Here is a 24,549-nt window from a genome sequence, read left to right on the forward strand (position 1 = left end):
GAGAAGACCACGAGCAAATAGAGGGTTTACCACAAGTCGCAAACCATTCATAAGTCTCAAGAATACGGGCCAGATTAGACTTTGCCAAAAAAAAAAGCCAGCCAGTTCTGGAACAGCATTATTTGGACAGATGAAACTAAGATCTCCCTGTACCAGAAGGATGGGAAGAAAAAAGTATGGAGAAGACTTAGAACAGCTCATGATCTGAAGCATACCACATCATCTATAAAACACGGTGTAGGCAGTGTGATGGCATGGCTTCCAATGGTACTGGGACATTAGTGTTTATTGATAAGACAGAAGCAGCTGGATGGAACGTGTATAGAGAGAAATTGTCTGCACAGATTCTATCAAATTCAGCACAGTTTATTGGGTGGACACAGATGGACCCAAAACATACTGCGAAAGCAGTATTAAACATACTGCAAAATGAGTTTTAAGGCAACGAAGTGGAATATTCTGCAATGGTCATTCACCTGATCTCAATCCGATCGAGCATGCATTTCATTTGCTGAAGACAACTTAAGGGCAGGAAGTCCCACGAACAAACAACTGAAGACAGCTGCAGTAAAGGCCTGGCAAAGCATCACAAATGTGTAAACCCAACGTTTGGTGATGTCCATGTGTTCCAGACTTCAAGTAGTCATTGCCTGCCAAGGTTTCTCGACCAAAGTATTAAACATTTTATTTATGATTGTTAATTTGTCTAATTACTCTAAGCCTGTAATGGTGGGTGTCAACCTGCCTCCACCTCTCATATGCTAAAGTCTGGAGTTTCTGGACGGACTCTCCTTGATGGCTCTCACACCCCATTGTGTAACTTTCTTAGCACTGCTAGTCATATGTTGATAAGTAAGAGTCAAGATTTGGTCTGATTGGTTGTCCTTGTGTATCAAGGGAAATGTGAATCATTGTTCTGTGGATTCTCCATCTCCTGAGACCTTTGCCTCAGTTCTGTCTTGTCCTACCGTCCTACTCCTTGCTAACCTCTTGCTTTCTCTCTGATTTCCAATCATCATTGTAGAGTAGGTAAGATTTAAAGCCTTCATTTTATAACAAGTTTGCCTTTTAATTGATTTCAATGTTATTAAATGTTTATTTCATTTAACCTTACAATTTAACCCATAGTCAAATAACTGTAATTCTATTTGTATTGGCATTATTTGGTTCATGCTAATACACTTCAGTTTCCCATCTTCCTTTAAACCATAGGGAAATTAGTTTTGGTTGTTTGGCCAATATATACCCCCACAAGCCCATGAAATAAGGGAACTGTGTTCAAATGGTTGCAATTCCTAAAAGTTTTTTACAATATTTTTGTTGAACCCCTTGAATTAAAGCGGAAAGGCTGGACTTGAAATAAAATAACCGATATGCAGTTAAAGTCCATTGTGGTGGCATACAGAGCAACAATTATGAAAACTGTCACTGTCCAAATATTTATGGACTAACTATCAACTAAAATAAAGCAGTGTTGTGGAGTGTTAACTTGACATTTTGCAGTGGAAAATGTGATCAAGTTTATTTAAGATGACTATTTTGTACATTACAAGATCAAGCAATCATAACGGACATACAGACTATGGCAAATATATAAAGCTAAAACTGTAAACACCAACAGTGCAATTTACTGAATAAAAGTGGTATTGTTTATTGTAGGCCTAGTCTATGCATTCATGAATGGCAATATTCATTATCTTTGGCAATAGTAGAGACAGATTATCATTGTATAAACTAATATTTGTTTAATCCAAGTATTCCTGTATCAGTAATTTATTGAAATTTCATAAATCTATTTAAACCTATTAAACAGCCCCGACCACAGAAGACACTGAAGAATACAAAAGTTCAAGAAATTACTTAAAGTCTTAGATAGCAAATGTCTGAGGTATAGAGAGAGTTTAAGTCCCAAGTGGTTTAGTCATTACTGACTTATTTGGGCCAAACGAACATTGGGCTGAAATTCATATGTCCGCCGAATGGCTTCAATACTCTCAATGAGAGATTGAAAAGATGGACGTCGGGAGGGGTCAACATCCCAACAGCGCTCCATCAACATGTAAACCTGAGGAAAGAGAGGCATTAGGGCTGCATAAAGTACATGAGACCAACAGAAACAATGGGAGTTCAAAATGGTCGTTTTACCTCATGAGGACAGTCACGTGGGGCGGGCAACCTCCTGTTTCTCTCGAGAAGTTTTATCAACACCATTGGTGTCATTGGTCCGTCTTCATTTCCCATCATTTTTGAGAACTTCTACAGAAAGGATATAAAAATATACATTCATAACTTGAACACACACCCTACATAGGTAGATTGTCTCTCTACATCAAAGATTAAGACAGTCAATGACAAAAGGCTGAGGATGTCATACTGTTGGGGGATTCTGATGATATTCACAGCGGGTCAGTATCTCATAGAGCGTCACACCAAAAGACCAAATGTCAGAGGAGAAGGAAAACTTGCTCTCCTTGAGACACTCAAGTGCATACCTGCAAAAAACAGAAGACAAAAATGTCAAATCCCACAGGTAACAGAGCCTTGGATCAGCTCCCACTCTAGACCGTCCCAAATCCTACAGAACTCACCAGAACACCGGACTGTCCCCATCCTCCCGTACACGGTAGTAAACCTCTCCCTCAGGGATGTACTTGGTCAAGCCAAAGTCCCCTATCTTCACCAAACCCTCATTCTCCACCAGAACATTCCGTGCAGCCAAATCTCGGTGTATGTACCTCTTAGAGTGTAAGTAATCCATCCCCTTGATAGGAGAGGACAAAGGGATGTTCAGGAGAGAGAAAGAAGATATAAGTTAGGCTGGGTACACACTAAAAGATTTTTTTAATCTTTTCAGATTTTCAAAATGTGAGAGAGCGCAAACATGAGGACAAAAAAATCCTAGATTCAACCGTCTTGCTCCTAAAGTGTGTGGTGTTTGTCAACGGGGTTCCCCCCACACATCAGGATTTTCTGATCGTAAATATTCAACATTCGCGTTCGAGGCGGCTCCGACAATCTTCTGAGCAAGTTCGGTCACCCTTAACACACCTCACACCAAGGGAAAATCTGATAAAATAATCTGTAGATAATCGGGACATTACCTAGGTTTGTCGGAAGGGGTAAATCGGCCCAAAATAAGCCCGATTATCTTGTGGTGTGTACCCAGCATTAGAGGTTAAGATGCGGGGCATTAGGATCATCCTTCATTGACAAATTATTTCACGCACGTATGTATCCATATTCAACTTCTATAGTGTCCGATGGGGCAGAACTAACCTGGCAGATCTGCTGGGCGAAGAGAAGGCTGTGTGCCACACCCAAGCGCTGTTTCGGAAGGTACTCTTTGAGACTGCCAAGGGGGAGGTACTCCATGATCAGCTGCAATACCTGCCCTCCTGCAGGGAGCCAAAACATTCCTTTACACACACCGAACCCCACTATAATGCCACTCCTATTATTCTTTCACATGAAAACAAAACATCTGGGTGTTGACAGCATATTGCATGATGGTTGCTGGTGGATGAAACGCAGGGCCACATCTAGACAGCTCTTACCGAGTTCCGAACAACAGCCCTTGTACTTTACTATGTTGTTGTGGTAGAGGGACCTCAGGATCTTGATCTCCTTTATCCAGCTTTCATGGAGATGTCCACCTCCTTCATGCTTCAAAGTCTTCACTGCCACCCACTCTCCTGTCCCGTCATTGGCAGGGTCGTACACATACAGCATCACCTTCCCAAAGTGACCCTGGAGACAAAGCATAGATACAAAGCATTTGTCAAGAGAGATGTGTGAAATATAGTTTCTCCCTCTATTGACTCCAGGGGGAGACATTGAGCTTACATCACTTTGTAATTATTATTTTTTACTATTCTTGTATGACTATAAGTCAGAAAGTGTTCCTCTGGACTTGGATTCCAGTGTACATTGACATAATTCTGTGATCTGATAAGGTATATCAGAAGATCACACAAGTGAGTAGTACACTTGCAATAACTGGGGCAAACGGACACGTTGGGGCACGTACTGACCTCTCCTAGGTCCCGCATCTTTCTCAGGTGGCGTTTGTGGAAAACACTGGGGTCGGCATCTGGCAGAGACTCACTGGGGGATATGTCTGGATCTGGACAGACAAGGTCGTCAACTCACTGACACTACGGACATAACCATCCATTGGAAGAGATAGAAAAAGGGAGGAGAGGAGTCCGAGGGCGAGGAGACGACCTACTTTTGTTCTGTAACTCCGTGAGCTCACGGAGCACGATGCGGAAGGATGGCCTCTCCACGGGTACATATGTCAAACACATGCTGATGAAGCTGGCCAGCTCCTGAGAGGAAGGCTCGGTGAGGCGCTTCTGTGTTTCGTAGAAACGCTCTTTCTGTCAAGGTGAGAGATCGGGGGGGGGGGGGGGGGGGGGGGGGGTCAAAAGGAGTGACATTGAAAATGAGAGGCCAGGAACAGTGGGTGCAAGCCAAGAGGAGGCGACAGACCAGGCCCCACCTCAGACAGTGTGCTGCGACTCATGGGCAGGTCACCGTTGTTGCAGATCTCCAGCAGTGTGGCCCCAAAGCTCCACTGGTCTGCAGCGATACCAAGGGGGGCCCCGTTCGGCACACACTCTGGGGCAATCCATGGGATCCGCTCCAGGCGCTCTGTATTGAAGACAGTCAAACCAGTCATTACATGTAGAACATAAAAAATGTAGGGCATGTTATAACACCTTTAAACTGTTCAATTTGTGCTGATATGGTGTTATGAGACAACAGGAAGTAAGATAGAGAACATAAGGAAGTCAAATAAGATAAATAAGGCAGTGTAACAAGGAAACTGTGTTAATGTGTAAAATGAACAAATTTACACAATTACATTTAATCATTACATTCATGTACAGTCCTACGATAAGAAGTAATGAGGGTAGGTTATTGGCAGTACCAACCTTCTCGGGAAAGGGCAGTGACAGAAATCCCAGGATCACTCAGTTTGATAAAAGGAGAGGTGCCATCCTCAAGACCACGACGAGCCACCAGAATGTTCTTGGCACAGACATTTCCATGAACCAGGCGTTTGGACTCCTGCGAAAGGAATAGGTGTTCATCATAGGATACACAGCACATGCAACTCAACAGCTACAGAACTGAGGGTTCAAATAGGTAAAAGAATAGGTTTTGAAAGCATTGGTGGCAATGGGACGGTCTCTGTTGCCACATGATGAGGTCAGGGGTCAACTTACAATGTAGCTGAGGGCACTGGCCAGCTGTTTGGCAACAGTGAATTTCCACTGAGGAGTAACCAGTGCTTTCTCCCTACGTAGGAACACATCCAGAGGCCCAAACTCCACAAACTCCTCCACCATGATGTCTGTGAAGAGGTCAATTATCAACAATCACTGACATGACACAAGACACATGTATTCTGTCACATATAGAGGTTTTAGATCAACCAGCAGTTCCTTTTATCATAGTTTACCTATAAACTGACAATGTGAAAGGGAAGTGAAAATGCTAGAAGAGAAGTTAGACAGAACGAGGAAGTGAGATAAAAAGTGACGTTCCACTTACTCTCTGATCCTTTCACAGAAACTCCATGAACAAAGACAAGATGACTGTGGGACACCTGACTCATGAAGCTTGCTGTCTCAAAGAATGCCTAGGAAAGACAAATAGGAAAAGTTACAGGAACATTTAGAATATGTGTGTACATTTTACCAGCTTCACATTACTATACACTTCATTTGTACCTCTCAAGATCTGAACACTCAGAAAGGCTAGCAAACCAGAGACATTGGCCGAGAACTACAAATCCGATAAGTGTTTGGGTATGCCTAGGATCATGGGAACTCACTAATGCTTTGTCTTTGTGGCTTTGATCCAGGATCTTGAGAACCACACTGATCCCTTTGCGATCATTGTTGATGTTGTTGTTGTTCCACTCCTCCTCCTCTTCATCCTCCCCTCCGTCCCTGACCAGCAGACGTCCAGAATAGATATTGGTTCTTGTGCCCCGTCCCAAATGGTGCTCCTGTTCAAGGCCGAAACATTACAGAGAAACGTTACAGAACCAAACTCAACATTAAGAGCAATAACCCCTAAGGTAGAATCTAGTCAGAGGGATATTTGTAGTGACACAGATGCTCAGATGAGGGTGGTGAGAAAGGTGTAAAAGTAAAAGCGGTTCTGTCACCCGTGTGATCTCCTTGTCTTTGATTGGATAAAAGCGCAGCTGGGTCAGGTCGAGGGTCACAGAGTCTGGCTGGACCGAGAAATCTGCCCCTGGCCTCTTCACTAACAGATTGGACAAGTCTACAACACACACACACACATACACCTTCATTTCGACACAGGCAAACCAGAAAACAGCAACAACACTGACATTAAGAGGAACAACTATCACACAAAGTACACAAGCATTTCAGCCACACATAAAACCAACCTCCAGGCCGGGGTGGACAGCCCTTCTTGACCGAGAAATTGTCTGTGCCTGACTTCAGTACGAATGTCTTCAAGCTGTCTGTAAGCTCCTTTACACAGGAGAACTCCTTGTCCCAGCCCTCCAGAGAAAACACACTGCCCTTCTGGTGAATCCGGAACTGTTTGTGGATGGAACCTTCGCCGTTCTGTGTGATGCCAGGGAAAAAAGACACAAATACAGTCTCATCCAAATCATGTGAGTTTTCCCCACACTTAAATCACGGCCCTGACAGTACGAGTGCACTTTAAAACTTACCTGACTCCTGTTGAGAACAACCAGTATAATGCAATGGTAGTCAATAACACTCCAGCGCACCAGGAAGGGTCCCTCTTCCACTGCCTCCTTCCTTAGCCTCATCAGCACAAAGTCATCACTGAAAAAGCACAGTGAGTGAGGGAAAAACAGACAATACGAACCGAGGAAAAGAAAGGCCAAGAGTAAGACTCACTGCATAGGTCCATGGATGCCATTCGTGGCATTCAGCACCACTCTGGGTGGAGCCACCTCATGACATAGGTAGTGGTGGGCGTCTGCCGTCAGGCGGAAGTACCCATCCAGGAGGGAGACGAGGGAGCGAGCCTCCAGGCTAGACTTCATCTGCACCTCCTACATCGTCATATACAAACACGCATACCACCATTAGAACCTACACGCCTCTCCCACTTCCCTACAGTACCACGTGTCACAGGAAGATCTCTTCCATTCACAAAACGTACAGGATGTCACTGCTATGTCACACACACGTGCACAGACACACACCATGGAAATAGGAATACCGTCAGTCTAAGTCTAAAGTGACGTAGAGAGTAAAGGGAGTGGATTGCAAGGTACTTGACAAACGATGTAGCAGGTGCTCTGACCATGGAGTGGTTGTCTTGTTTGCTGATGCAGATGCAGTCTCCAGTGATGGCAACATGGGAGATTTCAGGGAAGTCACAGAAAAGGGTCCATTTATCGGGAGAGCTGACATCCTGTTGGCATGGCTGCGGCTTAATTTTCTTTCTGTTCTCCAAGTAGTCATTCCCAAGGTAACTGTTGGCCTGTGCCTATTAGAGAAACACGAGGTAGAACACGCATGAAAAAAAAAACACAAAAAGCCAAGACAGTCTCAAGACACATTCTCACTCTCACACAGACACAAACCTTTTGCACTGAAGCCTTCCTCCACTGAATTCCCTTACAACCAGACACCATGATCTCATGCGTGACCTCAGCACGAAAGCTGTCTGGAGTGGCACCCTGAGCATGGGTGGAGTTGAGGTAGGAGCCACTCCCATCATCGTACTCACGCAGCTCCAGGTGGGACACAGCAAAGGTCTCTGTGCCAAAGCGAGGGGCCAGATACTCCAGTGTGGAGATGTACTTATACATGACCTCCTGAGAGCCTAGCCGGCCAATACCAACAGTGTGCTTCTGGAAGGTTCTCACAAAGTCAGAGAACACATGCTGGATACGGATCTTGGTCAGGAAGTTGTCCTTGGCAATATGCCTGGAGAAGGATCTTGGAATGCACTGCAGGAAGCTGTGGAAAATGAGTTCAAATGAAGGCTACAATATTTCCAATGAATTGTACTCAATAATGTAAAGCTTGCCACCAGTAACAGGACCTGCTTCAAGCCACACTGATATTTCCACATACAAGTATGTCATTACCTGATAGACTTGGTCACCTCTTGTAAGGTTGAGTCTGTTTGCAGAGCCTGATGAGAGAGTTGAAGCACAGCCATCCCCAAACTCTCATTCTTAAAACGACTCAGTTCCTCCTCTCCCTGGGCTTCCTCCATTGGAGCTACATCATTCACAAAATCATACTTTGCCTGCAGCAAATGAAACAGATGGCAGATCGTAAGTCTGTGCAACAAGTAAGAATTGGAGTTAAGTGGGTCTATGTCATAGGGTTGCAACTAATGTGAACCACACAAAAACCACAACCCAAGAGTTCTGGAGATCAAGAACCAGCTCGTCATGAGATTGACAATACCAACAACCCAACATCCTGAGTCCCAATCTCTCTCCAGAAAGGTTTCTCAAGTCACTCAGTATCGGAGTTTGCAGTCCTGAGACCGTCACAACACAACAGTAAGGCTCTGTACGAAATCAAATGAACACACCTGAGCGAACAGATATTCCAGGGAGGTCATTTCAAGCAGAGATGTGCGGCCCTGTTCACCTGACCGTGGAGCATAGCGCTGTACCGTAGGTTCCTGCTCACTAAGTCCATGCCAGTTCCTAAAATAAAATCTACGGAAGAGAATTTCCTTTCAAGCATTGTTATGGGCACCATGGGATAAATGATTGTACAGAGTCTTAATACAGTTTGGACTCTTACAAACACTAACCTCATACGATAGTGAAGCACAAGGCCTGAGGTTTCCTCTGGGTTAAAGATGTGGTTTGGGCTAAACCAGCAGAGGGATGTGGGATCATACAGGGCAAACAGAGCATGACACAATGGAGTGATCCCTATTGGGCAGGAGGACAGTTTGGTTTAAGGTTACACAGCTGTGAAAGAGGCTCACAACACACATTACCAGCAACACCCATTGGAGAATATAACACAAATAAATTAAGATTTTTCATGCAGCCAAAATCCTCTTTGGTTACATTCAGAGTGCGAATTATAAAATGAAAATCGGGGGGGGGGTCAACTTTTTCTCCAGGGCGTAAATTAATATTTACGATTACAGGTAAGAACGATATATAATGTATCGACCCCCCCAGTCCACCGTCCCAGTCTTAATTAGGGGGGGTCAAACCCCCCCCAATCGCCCTGTAATTCGAACCCTGGTAACATTTTTACATACAGCACAAATCTGTTTTTCAACAACAATTCTCACCAACAGCCTGGGCTGCAGAGATGCACAGATCCTCAGCTGTGACCTCGCAGTCTGTGTGGGACATATAACGCGCGCCTTCCTTGGTCCAGAAGAGGTAGACATGGATACCGCGACTCTGAGGGGGCTCACAATGGCCAGTGGAGTCTGCTGCCTTGATACTCTTGAAGCGCCCACGCCGATACATTATTGGCAATTTATCACTATGACAGCAGAAGGACACAAGACTGGAAGCGTTAGATTCATTAGTACTTGTGATCATAGACATATATACATGTCTATGCTTGTGATCATAGACATGTCTATGCTTGTGATCCTAAAGTTGGAAGGTGGAATTTTGAAGTAAAGAAGGAAGTTCGCTTTGTATATTTTCCTTACTGATGGCAACACACAGAAATTCTGATGTAGACCATTTTATTTGTTTGTATTCAATTAATGAAAGGAATGATACTTTCGACAACACCTGATAAATTACATTGAACACTCAATTATTGTCTTCCCCGTTAGGCTATGCCTTTATATACAGTTGTTCTATGCACATGCTTCCCGATACATATTCTAACAAGGCCTTCCGGGTATTAAGCTTTTAGGTAAACACAGCTGTAGAACCAGTGCTGTAGAACAAGTGATAGTAAACAATATTTCAACGTTTAGCGGATCATTTTGGATACAAGTTTACTCAATTAGGATCTTAGGAGTATTACTTACATTAAATATAATAAGTACTGTATTTCCTATGAGTTTAGTTCTCGTTTCCTGATTAAATCCTGCTAAAGATAGCGTATTTCTTTCAAATGTGTATTCTTAAGTGTCTTACCATTTAGATGTTTAAATTCGGATATGAAATACCAAACAAAGCTGTAACAAGAAACGATATCCACTGTCTTAATAATAGTGATGCGTATTTCTACCACGCTTACGCATTCCAGTGGCGTAGCCTACTGTATGAGGAAAAGCTGGGGCCACTCCCCCTGAACCATATGGTAGGTAGGCTATTTAAAGGCCAAGTGCGAACTGCAATAAAAATCCACAATATATGTGCATGACTTCCTATGCAACTTACAATTCTTATTAAACAAAATACACATACTTACAAATATGAATTAAGAAGACTTATCAATATGGTGAAAGTTGATACCTAGTGGTCCAATAAAAGGCAGAATAGACGTTTAACCTTCACATTTACCACTGATAAACTTTAACCCATTCCTGAAAAAGTTCAGAATTGAATTTATGAAACATAAGACAGTTTTCAAGATACTGTTTATTAGGTATTGTGATATCTGGACAAGTAGCTCACACATTTCCTTGTTCTACACATGCATAACCCGGGTTAAAGTATCAGAACAGTAGAAATCATTACATATCTCTGATAACTACAACCAAAACATAAACATGATAGACTCACACACAGAATGAGGGTTTTGGGTAGGCTTAGGTACAGCTCTATGAGCATATGTAAAACCCTCTGCAACATTGATTGTAAAAAGGGCTATACAAATAAAATACAAATTGTGTGTGTTGAGACAACCATATAAATGTGTATTTACTCAAGCCAAAACAAGAATAAAGCAAAGAAAGAAAGCAAGTGATAAATGACTGCAATATCGTAGAACTATTTTTAATCATTTAGCTTGAGGAGGGTAAACAGGAAAAAGTTGCATTGTTTCAAAGCTAGAACCACAAATGAGAAACATTGGGTGTAGCGTTAGCAATAGTTTGGGTGAGTACATACGATGTTACATTGAAAATATTCAATGTAACAATATCATTAAGTCACGGTTGGTCATTCAGTCTTGTTTTCTTCCACATCTTGTTTCAACTCCTCATAAGTACCCTCTTCTTCCTTGTCATCTCCATCGTCTGTCCTCGAGTTGGGGACCCAGAGCCCAGAGTCTATGCATCTCTTCATGTGGGCCTTTGCCTCCTTTACGTTGGGAATCACATAATGAATGCCACTTTGAATGTTGTTTGTTAAGAATGACAACCATCTTTGAATGCTTCTATTCTTTTAAAAATGGTATAAGCACATTTTATATGCTTTTAATTGGCCATTCTAAAAATGAACTCAGGATTATAAATACTGCATTCATCCTCCCCTTTGTATCTTACCGTTGGGTCCATTTTGCTGATAACAGTCTGCAACATCTGAATGTCCTTGTCGTCAAAGCATTTCTTCATCTCCTGCAAGTAGAGTGGAGTCTCTTGTATGTACCCTTTGCTCAGAACCGAATGCAGTGTGAATGAATGGGGCAGAATGGTTCTGGTAAACTCAAGGGCAGCGGTGCACTTACCTCGGGCAGGGACTCATACACCTCTACAGGGTCTATTCCTCCAGGCCCAAGGCGTTTCTGCCTCTCCTCCTCCTCATACTCCTTCAAAGCCTTCTCAATGCGAATCTTTGCTCTAGTACGAACCCTCTCCTTAAATGATTCCAACTCATCATTGAAAGCATCCTGATACTGTTGGTCTGCGGTCTGAAACATTGCAATTTTGTTATACTTTGGTTATACCAAGTGTACAAAAACATCTCATATGCACTTTAGTCAGATATAATTGAGAATGCATAAAGAGAGAACTTTTCTGACACACACCTTTATTTTGGCAAAGAACTGGCGGAAGCAACCACGGGGGTCCACCTTAAGACTTTTTGCAAGTTCCAGGATAAACTGCATGACTATGGTCTGGTGGGCCACTTGCTCCATCAAGGCATGTTTCTGCAGGTGGAAAATAGACAACAGAGAACCTTGCCTAAGGAAACATACAAATCACTCAGGCCAAATAAACAGACAGAAATAGTTTGATTGTGGATTTAACTCCATCACTAAGGAGCATTGTACAGTGTAGTCCTTACCTCTTCAACCTCCAGGTCAATGCACCTGATGACCAGGTAGTTTGCAGTTTCCTCACACACCAAGTGAGAGTTGTCTGATAGGTACTTCTGGCTGTCATCCCAGCGTCGCAACATACCTGGAAAAGAAAAAAAAACATTGACACCCATCCAACACCCAAAAAAAAACAAAAAAAAACAGGGACATGGGGTAGGGATTCTCACCAAAGTGTTTAATCTCTTTTTCATACTTCTCCACAAATGTCTTGTGCTTCTGCTCTTTCTGCTCCTCTGTCTCCTCTGATACGTCAGGTTTAGAATTGACAAAGCTCTGAGGGTACACATAGGGAGTGAGCAAAATACAGTTAAATTGTGGGGAAAAGGGGTATCACAAATGATAATTGATCACCAGAATTGTACAGAATGAGCTCAGGAATCAGAATCAAGCCTCGCCTTGCTAAAGCCCTCCGTGCTAAGTGTGTCCACGTTCCATGGCATTTTCTTCTCTTCTTGCCGATACTCCTCCACTTTCTTTTCCCAGTCCCTCTCTTCCTTCTTCAGCTTCTTCTCCTCTGCCTGTGCCTTGCTCAGATCAGCTTTGGCATCATCTGTAGCCGAGATGGACATATCCCTCATCTTCTTCTGTGCTTCTGCCAGCTTGCGTTTGCACTCTGTCAGACCTTTCTGCATCTCCTCACCCTTCGCCTGAAACTGATCCATTCTTTCAACACGCGCCTGTAGCAAAAGGAAGAAATAACATCTCACATGAATATAGCCTTATAATTTGGTAGTGGAATCAAGCTATCGCCAAATGTATAATTATGTAGCTAGTGCTGGATTTTGTTTTTTTTAGCAAGCCGTATTAATTAGTGAAAACATATCATAAGCAAGTTAATAGTACAATCGGTAAAGTAGCTAGCTCGCTCGTCGGCTAGCTAGATGGTTCTAGAACGCTAGTAACGAGCTAATCTAAGAGCCGTAATCTCATTTAAAGCTAGCTAGCTAGGTCGCTATGGTCTGGAGGAGGTATGATTTTTAACTTTACAGTAATCTCTATAGTCAATATTACTACCTAACGTTACCTGATGTCGCCATCTGAAAAGGCTGGGCGTATCGATGTTGGGATGAGTATCGTCTTCATCATCGGAGACCTCAATGTGGTCCCATGCGCTGTAGTCAATTCTCGACATGGTGGCTAAAATACCTAGCTCCTTTTCACCAGTCTAAAAGTCACACTTTACAGATAGTTAAAGATTAAGATACCAAATGGTATCGACCTATCGACAGTAATATCGTATGCAAGCCTAAATGAATAGGTTACAGTACTTTCCTTCTCACGGACAAAACTGAGCAGTAAACTGGTGTGCAGATAACCATTTAGCTCTAACGCAAACACAACACAGGAAACGTTTCAAGTTTTCCCATTTACGTCACTACGTAAAATCACGGCGTACGTATTACTCGACGTTTCTTCTTCTTTTAATTTGATTGGCTTATCGCATTCAACTTAAAGTTGCATTACACGCAGTAAACATTGGTCAGAATAAAAGATGCCAAAGGAAAGTAAAATCCGTCTCCTGACACTCTCGACGTGCCATATTTACCAGATAGCAACAGGGAAATTTCTTTTCAAATCAAGAGTTGAATTGGTCATTACAGTGTAACAATAAATAATTATAGCCGCCATTTTTATTAGTATTATTCAGTAAGCAAAATAGGTTATGATATTATTTGACAAGTGCCTAAAATGACTATGCACTACTACTTGAGTCGAACACTGAGGTGAGAGGGACCACACACTACATATAACATTGTAATAACAGCAATATTCAACTATCATACATTACGACAAACTATTGAATGAGCCCTTTAAATGTGAAGTTTATCTCTGTCTCCATGAGATGGTCTGGCAGATGGACGTTTTCACAGCTGTAAGGGGACAGTAAGCAGGAAAAATTAAATCTGTTTACACTCAAATCCCTAAAGTTATTCAGGCAAAGTTCCATGGACCTACCCAACCTAACTTACATTGATGATGCCGTCAATCTGTGTTTTTGCACCCTTCAGAGATCACTTGCATTAAATACCTAAGCAGATCAAAACAAGACCAAGGCTTTAATAAATCTGCTGAATGTGTTCAGAATTAAAATCCTGTTGCACTTTACTGTGTTGTCCTACCGTTAGACTTTGTCGTCACGATGAACTGCTTACTCCTCTTGCCCAGTTTATTAGAGGCAGTGCAAGTGTAGGTCCCTGGGAGTACTGAGGAGGAGGTAAAAAGAGATTGATCCCCCATATTTTCCTGGGGTTGTGAGGTCTGCCAGCTGTACACAGGGGCAGGGTTTCCTGTGGCAGTGCAGTTAAAAGTGACCTCATTGCCCTCTCCAAGGACAAAGGTCTCAGGCTTGGGACTGATGAAGGCTGGGGTGTCTACGGAGAAAGTATGGGTGCACATGAAACGCTATCTACGTGGGAAATCTGAATGGTGACAACAACAAAATATAAAATGTCACCAACAGACTCACAAAGCACAGAAATGTTGAGAGGTTCTGATGTCACAGTCGGGGGAGTTTGTGGCCCCTCTGGTCCCAGGTCCAGTTCTGCCACACACCTGTACTGAGTTCCATCATCAATTACACTGGGTGTAACCAAGAGAATAGATGATACTTGAACAGGTGAGGTAGGAGTGAGGTCCGAAAATGAGTGGGTATAAACTTCAGTCTGCCCTCTGTACCACCGTAGGGTGAGGTACTGAACAGGAGCAATGTTCTGGACTTCGCAGAGCAGCTGGTACTCTTTCCCCTCTAACATAGGCCCAGTGTGGTTCACAGAGCTGATGGAGACACTGTCTGGGGTCTCTGAGGAAGATAGATCCTGTGTCAAGCTTTATACACATGCCTGTGCGTAGCACTGAATACATTTGCTACTTTTGGAAATTACAGTCCCAACTACATTCCAACATTTGTTAAGGCATTGTTGACTCACTGTAGAGGATGAGGTTGAGCTTTTCCTCACACTGTCTGGGAGCAGTGAAGAAGACTCCATAGCAAATCGGCTCTTCAATCCAATCAATCAGACTGTCTACCCGCCAATGGACAGCAAGGTCTTGCTGGGTATGTGCTGCACCGATAGCTGACTCCCAGCCCAGAACACGTACTGGACGAGAGGCTTCACAGGTTACTGATACAGGCTCTCCAAACCTCACCACCACCCTTGATGGCTTTATCTCCAGAGAGCACCCCTCACCAGACACTGAGACATGAATAGAAGTATTATGATCAACATACTCATCATACATATCAAAACCTGATTCCTTCGATGAGTTGTGTTGTATTTACAAACTATAAACAAATGATGGATACTGTTCAAATTAGGCAACAGGTGTAGGTGTTTCGTCTGGACATCACTAGCCTGTTGGAATCGCTTGCACTACAAGCATGGTGCTGGTAGTAGTGCAAGTCACACCGAATGAAAATAAAATATTAGGCAGCGCATCCTTTTTCAGTTTTATAGGTTATGCAGGCTTATAATTACGCTAACATTAGCTTTGACACACACAAATGTTTTTGCGTTTGTGATCGAGGAATACATCTATTACGTAATTTCACTAGCCAATCGGTAGTACAACTAGAAACATCTTACCCGCATAGAACATGCAAAATGTTAGGATCGATTTCAGAAAGTTGTTTTCCATCGTTAGACTTTATTTTTTAGGTCCACAATGGTCCAAGTTGAAAAGCCAGTGGAATTCCTTGTGTCCTGCTAGGCAACCCTAAAGTGGTCCAACAAAAGCCCTCCCTCACCGATTGAATCCTCATTCCTTCTTTCGGCTTAAGGGCCCCGAGGGGGAGTTAACAGGAGGGGGCTGGATATTGACAGTATTCATATGCCACTCTGAAGGTAACCAACTGCCACCTTTACACAATCAAGTCAGTTAAGTTATTTTAACAACTAAATTCATATTTAATTGACCTCATAACAATTGAACCGCCAAAGGTTTTTTTTTGCAAGACTAAGAATCAGAATTCGGTTTATTCGCCATGTATGTTATACAAACACGGAATTTACTGTGGCAGGGAGGTGCAAAACACCAAACATATACAGATCTTAAATTAAGTAAAAGTACAAAAGTTTAACTATTTCTAAGAACTAAACAATCTAAGAATACAACAATTTAAATAAAAATATATATAAAAATAAGAATAATGAGCAGCGTGAATGGTCAACATAGTGCAATCGGATACTGAGAAAGGGGCATTTAATTTACCAGGGATGCCACATGGCCCTAATTTTCACATTAATTAGATTGTTCTGTTCACAATGATCTATTGTGGAATGCTGTTGCAATGAGAACTCTCTAACTTTTTGGCTTGCAGGCTTTTGTTTTTGTAAAAACTAGATTATGTTTGTCCGGCGTTAATCTGCGGGCCTCATACTGTTAGAAGAATGTAAGCCTATAGCAGCCACAGCGAAACATGTCTTGGTCCTATTATGCTCATTCCAGTACATAGGAAACACAGCTGTAGATCCGTTGTACAGTGTCAGTTCACTCCACCATCTTTTTCCCAGTTTGTTCCTCTGTGGCTAAAATGACTGTCTATTAGACATTTTTCAGCACTATGCTGGCAAGCTGCCCTGAATATTTTTACTGCCAGGTTGTTATAGCAACACAGTCAGCCCATACCGTTTTTATGATAACCCCCCCCCCCCCCCCCCCCAAAAGTCTCCCATTTGGAAGGAAATGAACACAGACAACAAATTACAAAACAAGTTTTGAAAAGGAGGTCATTATAGGGGCCACCATAGACAGGAAAACAAAGGGACTTTCATGGTTTACTTTACATTCACTTTGTTCTGTACTGATTAGTATGGCAGTGTTGGGGCTGGGGTGATGTAAGCTGGATAGACAATGAGAGAAAGGTCCAACAAGGCCTACAAAAGACAGCAGAACATGGCACACTAAAACGTACTTACTTAATTAGCATTCTCCCTCTAAACATACATGGCTGGCTTGATAGTTGAATGAAATTGAACAGAAAATGCTGTCTGATGTACATAGAAAAAATACATTTATATTTGCACCAGTTGTTTTTAAGAACTTGAAACTTTGAACATAAAAATACATAATTTATTTAGTAAAGAAAAACAAGGATTAAAACCACGTAATTACATGAGACAACTGATTACGTTAAAAAGACAGTTTTAAATGATAATGCACGTCATGGGTTAGAACAACAGACAAGCACCTAGTGTTTAGTATAGTGCATCCCTAATGATCCTTGAGCATCAATATAGCATTTTCACACATTTAAATCATATTAAAAAAATCACACTCATAAAGCTTCCCTACCCATGTCCAGTACATATAGTGGATAGCGTTAGAGGCCAACATTTGCAAGAAGATGGACTTAAAGTTTGAAATATTCATTTAAGTATGGGCACTGGGCAGTATACCACCACACTCTTTTATTAATAATATTCCTATGCCCTCTAAAAATCTATGGATTTAGTAGAGGGTTCAGGGTGAAATGTAAATAAAGGCCCTTTTGGGTTTTGGTACCGGCTAAACTTGATTTGCTTTTGGTACCAGGTACTTGGTTTTCCACTGCAGATAGTACCCCCCAATGTAGCTGGTCATGAAACTGCTGTGAAGTTGTCTTAAATGTTCTGGATCTCACTGGATCATTTTTGTTGGCAACCAAACAGAGCAGTACCTGCACCTCCTCAATTGACTATGGCATTGTTTTGTTGGTTGCCATTTAATTGGGTAGTCCAATTACATTACATTTACATTTAGTCATTTAGCAGACGCTCTTATCCAGAGCGACTTACAGTAAGTACAGCGACATTCCCCCGAGGCAAGTAGGGTGAAGTGCCTTGCCCAAGGACACAACGTCATTTGGCTATGCCGGGAATCGAACTGGCAACCTTCAGATTACTAGCCCGATTTCCCAACTGCTCAGCCACCTGACTCCCAATGAATAAAAAAAAAAAATGCAGCAATAGTAGCTTAGCCATTTTTAAACAGCAGGTTTGTGCAGAATGGCCCATGTTGCAATTTCTATGACCAACCAGCAGTCTGCAGTATTTTCACATCACTGTTCGGTATTGCCTTAGCCCGCTCCTCTATAGGAGGTAGTCCAGAAGAATACACAAAAACAAAACAAGTAACAGATCTGCCTGATGGAAAACCAAAAAAGGCAAGTAGTCAGGTCCTGTCATGGAAAAGCACCCTCAGTGTTTGAGATTAGTTGGTTTGAGATTAGAGAAATTGAACACTAAAAACATTGCCAGGGAAAAAGCAATTGAACTGTCTCTTGGAAGTCGCTTTGGATAAAAGCGTCTAATAAAATGCATAAATGTTACTGTCAACTCACTTATCTGGCACAAACAACACTGATTTAAAAGGTAGGATTGGTATGTTTAGCAAATGTAGCAATTTTGACTTGAATTTGACATAATTCAAACTACTAAAATATCCCACCCCCTCCCTTTAAAGCCACTCCCCAAAAACACTTGAACATGCTGGCTGATACTGCTGGGAGGTAGGTACAATCATTGCATTTGGCCCAAAACCCTTCAATCATTAAGTTCGGTCCAAGCTAAACGATTGGTCGTGTTTATTACAGTCTTGCGACGCCCACAGATATCGGGTTTATTTCAATTTTACTCTCAAACCTTTAGATTTATTAGTTGCTATCAGGATGTGAACTTTTTTTCAGCACACAAATATCACAAAAAGAGTGTCTCAACAACACTACCGGCCCTACCTTTAACAATAAATGTTCAATTTCAAAGATGTGCAGGGTTAAAGCTAGCATCATATAAAAAAATACTTGCATTATTTTGATTCCGAGTGTTTGATGAGGCATTCCTCAACTCTCCAGACAGAGCTGTTCATATGATAGAATCTGGACCCGCTTTGCGTTTGAAGATTGCATATGTAATGGTGATCACCAGTGCCAGGCCCAACATTGATCCAATAATAGCCCAGAATGTTGTGCGATCCTCTGTAGGGAAAAGGGGTGTGGTTAATGAGGGTTATGTACCAGTCTGCCTAAGCCTTGGATAAGGTTGTGGCCCTGCAATACCAGTGCCAGTAACCAGAGTGCTTCTCTGTTTTTGATACACCATGCACACAGACACTAGAGCAACAAGAGCCAGCAAAGCCATCACAATTCCAGCAGTGGTCCCAGAGCTACTACCTGATAAAACAAACAAAAACAGGAGCCACGTGTGATTAGAATAGTACTGTTAGTAATACTACTGAGGAGGAGGGGGACTAAGGCAGACTATCTTGTAAAGTGAATAAAACTGTCCCTTCCTTACCTTTGCGCTTCATGATGAACAGCTTGGTTTGTTTGCCTATATCATTAGAGGCAGTGCAATTGTAGGTTCCTGGGAGCAGTGAGGATGAGGTAAAAAGAGGTTGATCCCCCATATTTTCCTGGGGTTGTGAGGTCTGCCAGCTGTACACAGGGGCAGGGTTTCCTGTGGCAGTGCAGTTAAAAGTGACTTCATCCCCGTTTCTAAGTTCAAAGGTCTTGGTGCTGGAACTGAGGAAGACTGGTGGGTCTAGGGGGGAAAGTGTCAATATTTTGTTTTACTCAGATGACGACAAAGTTAACATGGAAGAAGCCATTTTCAACATTAACTGAAACATCAGGGGGGTATTCCAGAAAGCAGGTTATGCAACATAACCGGGTAAATTAACCCACCAGTTGATTCACAATGTTGCAGCAACCTACTGGCAATCCTGCTACAACGCTGGGTGTCTGCTGGGGAGTTAACTTACCCGGGTATGTCACATAAACTGCTTTCTGGAATACCCCCCAGGATTATGAAATACTCACAGTGCACTAAGATATTATGATGTTCTGATGTATTAACAGGAGAAGGATGTGGTCCCTCTGGTCCCAGGTTCAGCTGAGCTTCACATCTGTACAGTGCTCCGTCATCTTCTCTACTTGGGGTGATGGTGAGGATAGATGACTTATTCACCGGTGTCTTACTCTGGTCACCATAAGAGTCTGTCTTTATGGTTTCATTTCCTTTGTACCAGGTCACAGTGAGGTTCCGGACAGGAGCAACATTGAGGACGTCACACTGCAGCTGGTACTCTGTCCCTTCCACCATTGGTCCAGTGTGGTTCAGAGGAGAGATGGACACGATGTCTGGAAGATCTGTAAATACATTTGAGTCACAAAGAAACATTTGTCAACCTCATTACTAGACCAAAAATGGGCATGTAACATTGGGTGCACAATACAAATGTTGTATTACACCAATCAAACCCCTCTCCAGTGAAATTGGACAATTACCTTACTACAGATAGAGTATGCACATCAGGGCACATTTGTTCCCTTTCTGTTACACAAGGGACTGTGGTTCTTGCCAGAAAATACTCACGGTATAGAGTGACCCCAAGTGTCTCTTTATGCTGATCTCCATTCTTGAGATTGATGAAGCACTTTGGACTTCCATCCCAGTCTTCCAAGCTCTCTACTGTCCACATGACCCATGTGACGTCTTCAATCAAGCCTGTGGCTCCATCAGATGCTTCCCAGCCCATGCCGTCAGGGTCTGCTACTGATGTGCTGCAGTTGACTGAAACTGAGTCTCCATACCTCACCACCAATCTGGAAGGGTTCATCTCCAGATGAGAGACAGTCTGTGTAAGTCCACCTGTAGATCAAAGTTGAAAATACATGTTAGAAAAAATGGTCTGCACGACATTCTGTATATTTTCTGTATTAAGTGTTCTGTTCTCTCTCTTTTTAATAAACAGATAAGACCTTTAATCAAGTCTGCTCCTTTGGATTACATTTTACAAGCAATTTTAAGGAAGCGTAACATACACTTTCGCTTTCCCATTGGACCACACATTACTCTAACATTAACCTACGGAAAATCACATAAAATTGCTTCAAAGCAGGATCATCTCGAGACGAACGGCGTAACGGACGGATACATTAGTTTTCGAACATACATAATTTGAGCATGTTTTCCTGACCATAAACCAAAATTAACGAAACAACCTGGTGGAAATCAGGAATAAATGAATTCCCTCATGAATAAATTCGGCCTGTTTGCATTGTGTTACTCGTGCTCAATGGGTCTGGGAAAACCCCACCCTCTTACATTTCTGTTAAACTGTAGGTCTACATATTTGGTCGGTATGAGTCGATTTTAAAGTACGATCAATTTGCTTTTCTTGGTAGCCTACTTTCAATTTCGAGTCCAACACGAGATAATCCCATTCCTACCTGTTACCACAATTATCCAACTGAACACTCCTACTATCCCGTTAATCATAATACTAGTTTACGCAATCCAGTCAACGCAGAAGTAACTAGGCTACTTTTCTAAAGTGAAAACGAAATCAGGGAACACATGGGAGCTATAGAGGCCCTTATTTGGATATGGGAGGATATGACGGTCCAGCGAATCAGTCCAAAATGGGGGTGGCCGGGTGGCAACCCTACTTATATGGATGTTAATAGGTGCTTTCGACATGGACTGACTTCATGCAGCGCTACAGCCGGCTGCAGGCGGCTGACTTGAAACAGTGAATTCTGGTTAGACTTTTTGTCCGACTTGAGACCAAGCCCCCACCCCTCGCCCCTCGGCTTGAAGCAACGGCCCCGCTGGATGTAGGTGGTATTGCATTTTGTGTTTGACTTCCGACTCTTCCGGTCGTTTTTATTCTATTAACTCCAGTCAACATTTGCAAAGCTATCTCCCCCAATAATTTTTGTTCGATTCTCGAACCTGGCTCATACTACTAGATTTTTCATAGAATAATTTTTCCTGATTTTTGCTAAGTTTGAAACCAATCCGAAATGGGTAAACTAGCACCCCATTTATTTGTTTACGTCAATAAAAGTTGCCTGCAAATGTGCTCGCGGATACTAACAGGGCACGAGCACAAAAGTTCACATTGGCCGATAGCCGATTTACCTGGAGCTGAAAGAAATGGCTTGAGTGGCCTGCCCTGTTGTAGCAAGTTCGTTTAGCAAATGGTTGTCACACATACATGAAATGTTCTTAATATAGTTTATTCCTGTTATTTTAAAATAGATTTGTGCACGTTTCACGTCAAGCCGTGCAAAATGACGTTGTGTCCTTGGGCAAGGCACTTCACCCTACTTGCCTCTGGGGAATGTCCCTGTTATTACTGTAAGTCGCTCTGGATAAGAGCGTCTGCTAAATACTAAATGTAAATGTAATTTCAGAAGTCACATGTTTGAATAGTATGTAAACTGTAGATTACAGAACAGATGTCATCTAGTCTATGCCAGTTTAATCTCAGGTTGACAACTGTGTAACAACCCAACCTCACACACTTTCTGAATTTTCCTAACTACAACCGATGGCCTAAATACTAAGCAGCAATTTATTTCCCACATTTCATAGCGCCAAACTGTTTCAACCAGTTAGGAGGTCCATCCAGAGTCATCTGTGGTAGGTAGGGGTGGAACGGTACACTGAAGTCACGGTTCGGTTCATACCGCGGTTCAGACATCACGGTTCGGTACGAGTTCGGTACAACGGAGGAAAAAGCAAAACAAACCAGGTTCCTCTACGAGTGAATACGGCGCATTGAAGATGACATGTAAATTCCGATTGCGTCAGTACTTTATTTGACCCTATTTGTATGTGTATCTAATGGCTGGTTAAGCACTGTAGTGAGAAGTTGAAAATGTTTTTGTCTCGTTCCAGTGGCACACCTGGGTGATGGCGTCGGATATTTTTAGTCATTTAGTACACGCCAGATGTGTTAGCATGTTAGATGTATTTCCAGTCACATACCCCACAACCAGTGATGTGTTGTGATGTCAGTAAGAGGCTAGGCACTGTGAAGGAATGATAACTATACTGCTAATCAATGCTGCTATACCAATCACTACCTCAAGTACATCAAATGTGTAATGCTTAATACTAAAACATATATCCAATTGTGATCAATTGATTTATTAAAAAACAGATAGGATCAGGCATCAAGATGTTTCTGAGTAAGTGAGGTCCTGCTGAAATGTTTCTTTCTAAGTAACACTGGTGTGCGTGCAGGAATGCCGAGGTCAAGCAGGCCAACATGGGAGTCGAGTTTGTGGCACTCAGGGACTGGTGTGAGCACAATGGGCTACTCAGCTCTTGGGAGCAGTGTCTCAAAATGAGAGATAAGGTGATGCTGGGACTCTAATCTTCTGCTTAAGGACAAGTCTCACCAGCTGGTCTGACTACCTTTGGATATACCACCTCTGTTCTGAGGTCACATTCCCTTGGAGACCCTGTCCCCCCCTTTCTCACTGGATGATCTACCCCTTCCCCTTGGAGACCCTGCCCCATCTGCATTCCCTTGGAGACCCTGCCCCACCTGCCCCTATACATCATCGACCCTGGCCTGGTCTGCCTCACCCCTTCTCCTGGAGACACAACCCCCCCCTTCCTTCCCTGGAGGCGCAGCTCCCATCTCCCTGTACGTCATCAGGACCTTGGGGTGATCTACTCCCTTCCCTGGAGAACCCCCCCCCCCCATGGATTACCTCAGACCTGTGGGTCTTGTCTGCCCCCCTCCCTGAGCAGACCTGTGGGTCTTCTTCGCCCCTCCCTCTCCGAACATCATCAGGCCCTTGGACTGCCCACATGTGCCACCATGAACACCCTGGACATTTAATTGGAGAGCCACATTCCCACCCCATGGTCTTCTGACAGGGTTCTTGCTTGCAACCAACAGCGGAAATCGCTGTGATCTAGCCATGTCTCGTTGAAAGTACACTTTCCCATTTTCCACACGTAGCCGAACTTTAACAAACTCTGAGGAAGCGCAGACGTATTTCGCAGGCAGGTATTGCATTTATAACAGGATTTGTAGTTTTATCACCGTGTAGCTACATACTGTAATAAACCTTGCCTCCGCTATGGAGCGTAGATAGTCAATGGCTAGTGCGAGTACACCGCTGGACATAGGAGAGGGAACACTCAAGATACAAGGTTACTTTATTTGAATTCATAGAAGAGGGCATTGAGCCAGGCACACAGATCTTCGGGCAGTAGTCAGAGCCCCGCACATAGAAACCCCCCACCGGGCCAACCAAGGTGTCTGTCACTTGGACAGCCCCTCTAATTTAAACACCCCCACGGGGCACGGCAAACGCGTCTCACCCTACACACCCACGCTACAATCCCCTTAGGGCAAGGCAAGCAATGGCCACACGGTGCTATCACACCCGCACTTCACCGCAACGTAACGCGTGTCTCAGGACCGCTGGTGGGGTCTCTACTGTACGGGAGCGCCGTTGCCCTATGACTTTAAAATGCGACATCCCTAAAACTGGTCCTAAGCGGTTACATACAAAACAAACAAGGGATGGAGTTTGACAAAACCTCCGGGGGTTCGAGACCCTCCCCTGTGG

The 24,549-nt window shown here is 43.0% G+C and overlaps 4 protein-coding genes across 6 annotated transcripts; all 4 read right to left on the reverse strand.

The window, feature by feature from the left end:
- Window positions 1–1,453: 1,453 nt before the first annotated feature.
- Window positions 1,454–10,246, reverse strand: tyk2 (tyrosine kinase 2). Its single transcript, XM_067232324.1, has 24 exons — window positions 10,121–10,246; window positions 9,307–9,506; window positions 8,809–8,932; window positions 8,581–8,710; window positions 8,123–8,286; window positions 7,613–7,991; window positions 7,330–7,515; window positions 6,918–7,075; window positions 6,725–6,842; window positions 6,431–6,614; window positions 6,182–6,300; window positions 5,843–6,019; window positions 5,560–5,647; window positions 5,232–5,359; window positions 4,938–5,073; window positions 4,502–4,653; window positions 4,229–4,379; window positions 4,032–4,123; window positions 3,555–3,747; window positions 3,277–3,395; window positions 2,589–2,761; window positions 2,375–2,492; window positions 2,146–2,256; window positions 1,454–2,065 (listed from the first exon to the last, which is right to left on the reverse strand). The coding sequence occupies exons 2-24, from the start codon at window positions 9,488–9,490 to the stop codon at window positions 1,925–1,927; spliced, it is 3,525 nt and encodes a 1,174-aa protein (XP_067088425.1). The 5' UTR covers window positions 9,491–9,506; window positions 10,121–10,246; the 3' UTR covers window positions 1,454–1,924.
- Window positions 10,247–10,548: 302 nt separating this feature from the next.
- On the reverse strand, window positions 10,549–13,560 carry cdc37 (cell division cycle 37 homolog (S. cerevisiae)). The gene is made up of 8 exons (XM_067231776.1): window positions 13,216–13,560; window positions 12,587–12,868; window positions 12,359–12,464; window positions 12,158–12,273; window positions 11,898–12,020; window positions 11,598–11,780; window positions 11,416–11,487; window positions 10,549–11,230 (listed from the first exon to the last, which is right to left on the reverse strand). The coding sequence occupies exons 1-8, from the start codon at window positions 13,321–13,323 to the stop codon at window positions 11,090–11,092; spliced, it is 1,131 nt and encodes a 376-aa protein (XP_067087877.1). The 5' UTR covers window positions 13,324–13,560; the 3' UTR covers window positions 10,549–11,089.
- Window positions 13,561–13,717: 157 nt separating this feature from the next.
- LOC136938895 (vascular cell adhesion protein 1-like) lies at window positions 13,718–16,829 on the reverse strand. The gene is made up of 6 exons (XM_067231814.1): window positions 15,776–16,829; window positions 15,119–15,385; window positions 14,659–14,991; window positions 14,312–14,563; window positions 14,162–14,220; window positions 13,718–14,062 (listed from the first exon to the last, which is right to left on the reverse strand). The coding sequence occupies exons 1-5, from the start codon at window positions 15,825–15,827 to the stop codon at window positions 14,213–14,215; spliced, it is 912 nt and encodes a 303-aa protein (XP_067087915.1). The 5' UTR covers window positions 15,828–16,829; the 3' UTR covers window positions 13,718–14,062; window positions 14,162–14,212.
- A 72-nt stretch (window positions 16,830–16,901) lies between these two features.
- Window positions 16,902–21,485, reverse strand: LOC136938872 (intercellular adhesion molecule 2-like). Of its 3 annotated transcripts, none has more exons than XM_067231796.1 (5): window positions 21,400–21,485; window positions 20,543–20,818; window positions 19,987–20,316; window positions 19,463–19,708; window positions 16,902–19,143 (listed from the first exon to the last, which is right to left on the reverse strand). In XM_067231796.1, exons 1-5 carry the CDS (start codon window positions 21,446–21,448, stop codon window positions 19,031–19,033), a joined length of 1,014 nt encoding a protein of 337 aa, XP_067087897.1. In that variant the 5' UTR covers window positions 21,449–21,485; the 3' UTR covers window positions 16,902–19,030. The 3 variants fall into 3 exon arrangements, with proteins under 3 accessions (XP_067087897.1, XP_067087890.1, XP_067087904.1); XM_067231789.1 differs by having other exon boundaries at window positions 19,030–19,338; XM_067231803.1 differs by lacking the exon at window positions 21,400–21,485 and having other exon boundaries at window positions 19,030–19,338; window positions 20,543–21,108.
- Between the last annotated feature and the right edge of the window lie 3,064 nt (window positions 21,486–24,549).

The sequence above is a fragment of the Osmerus mordax genome, chromosome 3 (assembly GCF_038355195.1).
Source record: "Osmerus mordax isolate fOsmMor3 chromosome 3, fOsmMor3.pri, whole genome shotgun sequence".
Taxonomy (NCBI): Eukaryota; Metazoa; Chordata; class Actinopteri; order Osmeriformes; family Osmeridae; genus Osmerus; species Osmerus mordax.

Excerpts from the sequence above, each read along its gene's own strand:
- LOC136938872 (XM_067231789.1), bottom strand. The coding sequence starts at position 21,448 with ATGATTAACGGGATAGTAGGAGTGTTCAGTTGGATAATTGTGGTAACA. Across the intron at positions 20,819-21,399 it reads TTGGATAATTGTGGTAACAG|GTGGACTTACACAGACTGTC; the intron begins GTAGGAATGGGA and ends TTTGATCTACAG. Across the intron at positions 20,317-20,542 it reads ACTTGGGGTCACTCTATACC|ATCTTCCAGACATCGTGTCC; the intron begins GTGAGTATTTTC and ends ATGTATTTACAG.
- LOC136938895 (XM_067231814.1), bottom strand. The coding sequence starts at position 15,827 with ATGGAAAACAACTTTCTGAAATCGATCCTAACATTTTGCATGTTCTAT. Across the intron at positions 15,386-15,775 it reads ATTTTGCATGTTCTATGCGG|TGTCTGGTGAGGGGTGCTCT; the intron begins GTAAGATGTTTC and ends TTCATGTCTCAG. Across the intron at positions 14,992-15,118 it reads GCTCAACCTCATCCTCTACA|AGACCCCAGACAGTGTCTCC; the intron begins GTGAGTCAACAA and ends TATCTTCCTCAG.
- cdc37 (XM_067231776.1), bottom strand. The coding sequence starts at position 13,323 with ATGTCGAGAATTGACTACAGCGCATGGGACCACATTGAGGTCTCCGAT. Across the intron at positions 11,488-11,597 it reads TGTATGAGTCCCTGCCCGAG|GAGATGAAGAAATGCTTTGA; the intron begins GTAAGTGCACCG and ends CTCTACTTGCAG. Across the intron at positions 11,231-11,415 it reads TCAGCAAAATGGACCCAACG|GAGGCAAAGGCCCACATGAA; the intron begins GTAAGATACAAA and ends CCCAACGTAAAG.
- tyk2 (XM_067232324.1), bottom strand. The coding sequence starts at position 9,490 with ATGTATCGGCGTGGGCGCTTCAAGAGTATCAAGGCAGCAGACTCCACT. Across the intron at positions 5,648-5,842 it reads GCCACAAAGACAAAGCATTA|GCATTCTTTGAGACAGCAAG; the intron begins GTGAGTTCCCAT and ends TGTCTTTCCTAG. Across the intron at positions 5,360-5,559 it reads TTCTGTGAAAGGATCAGAGA|ACATCATGGTGGAGGAGTTT; the intron begins GTAAGTGGAACG and ends ACCTCTTCACAG.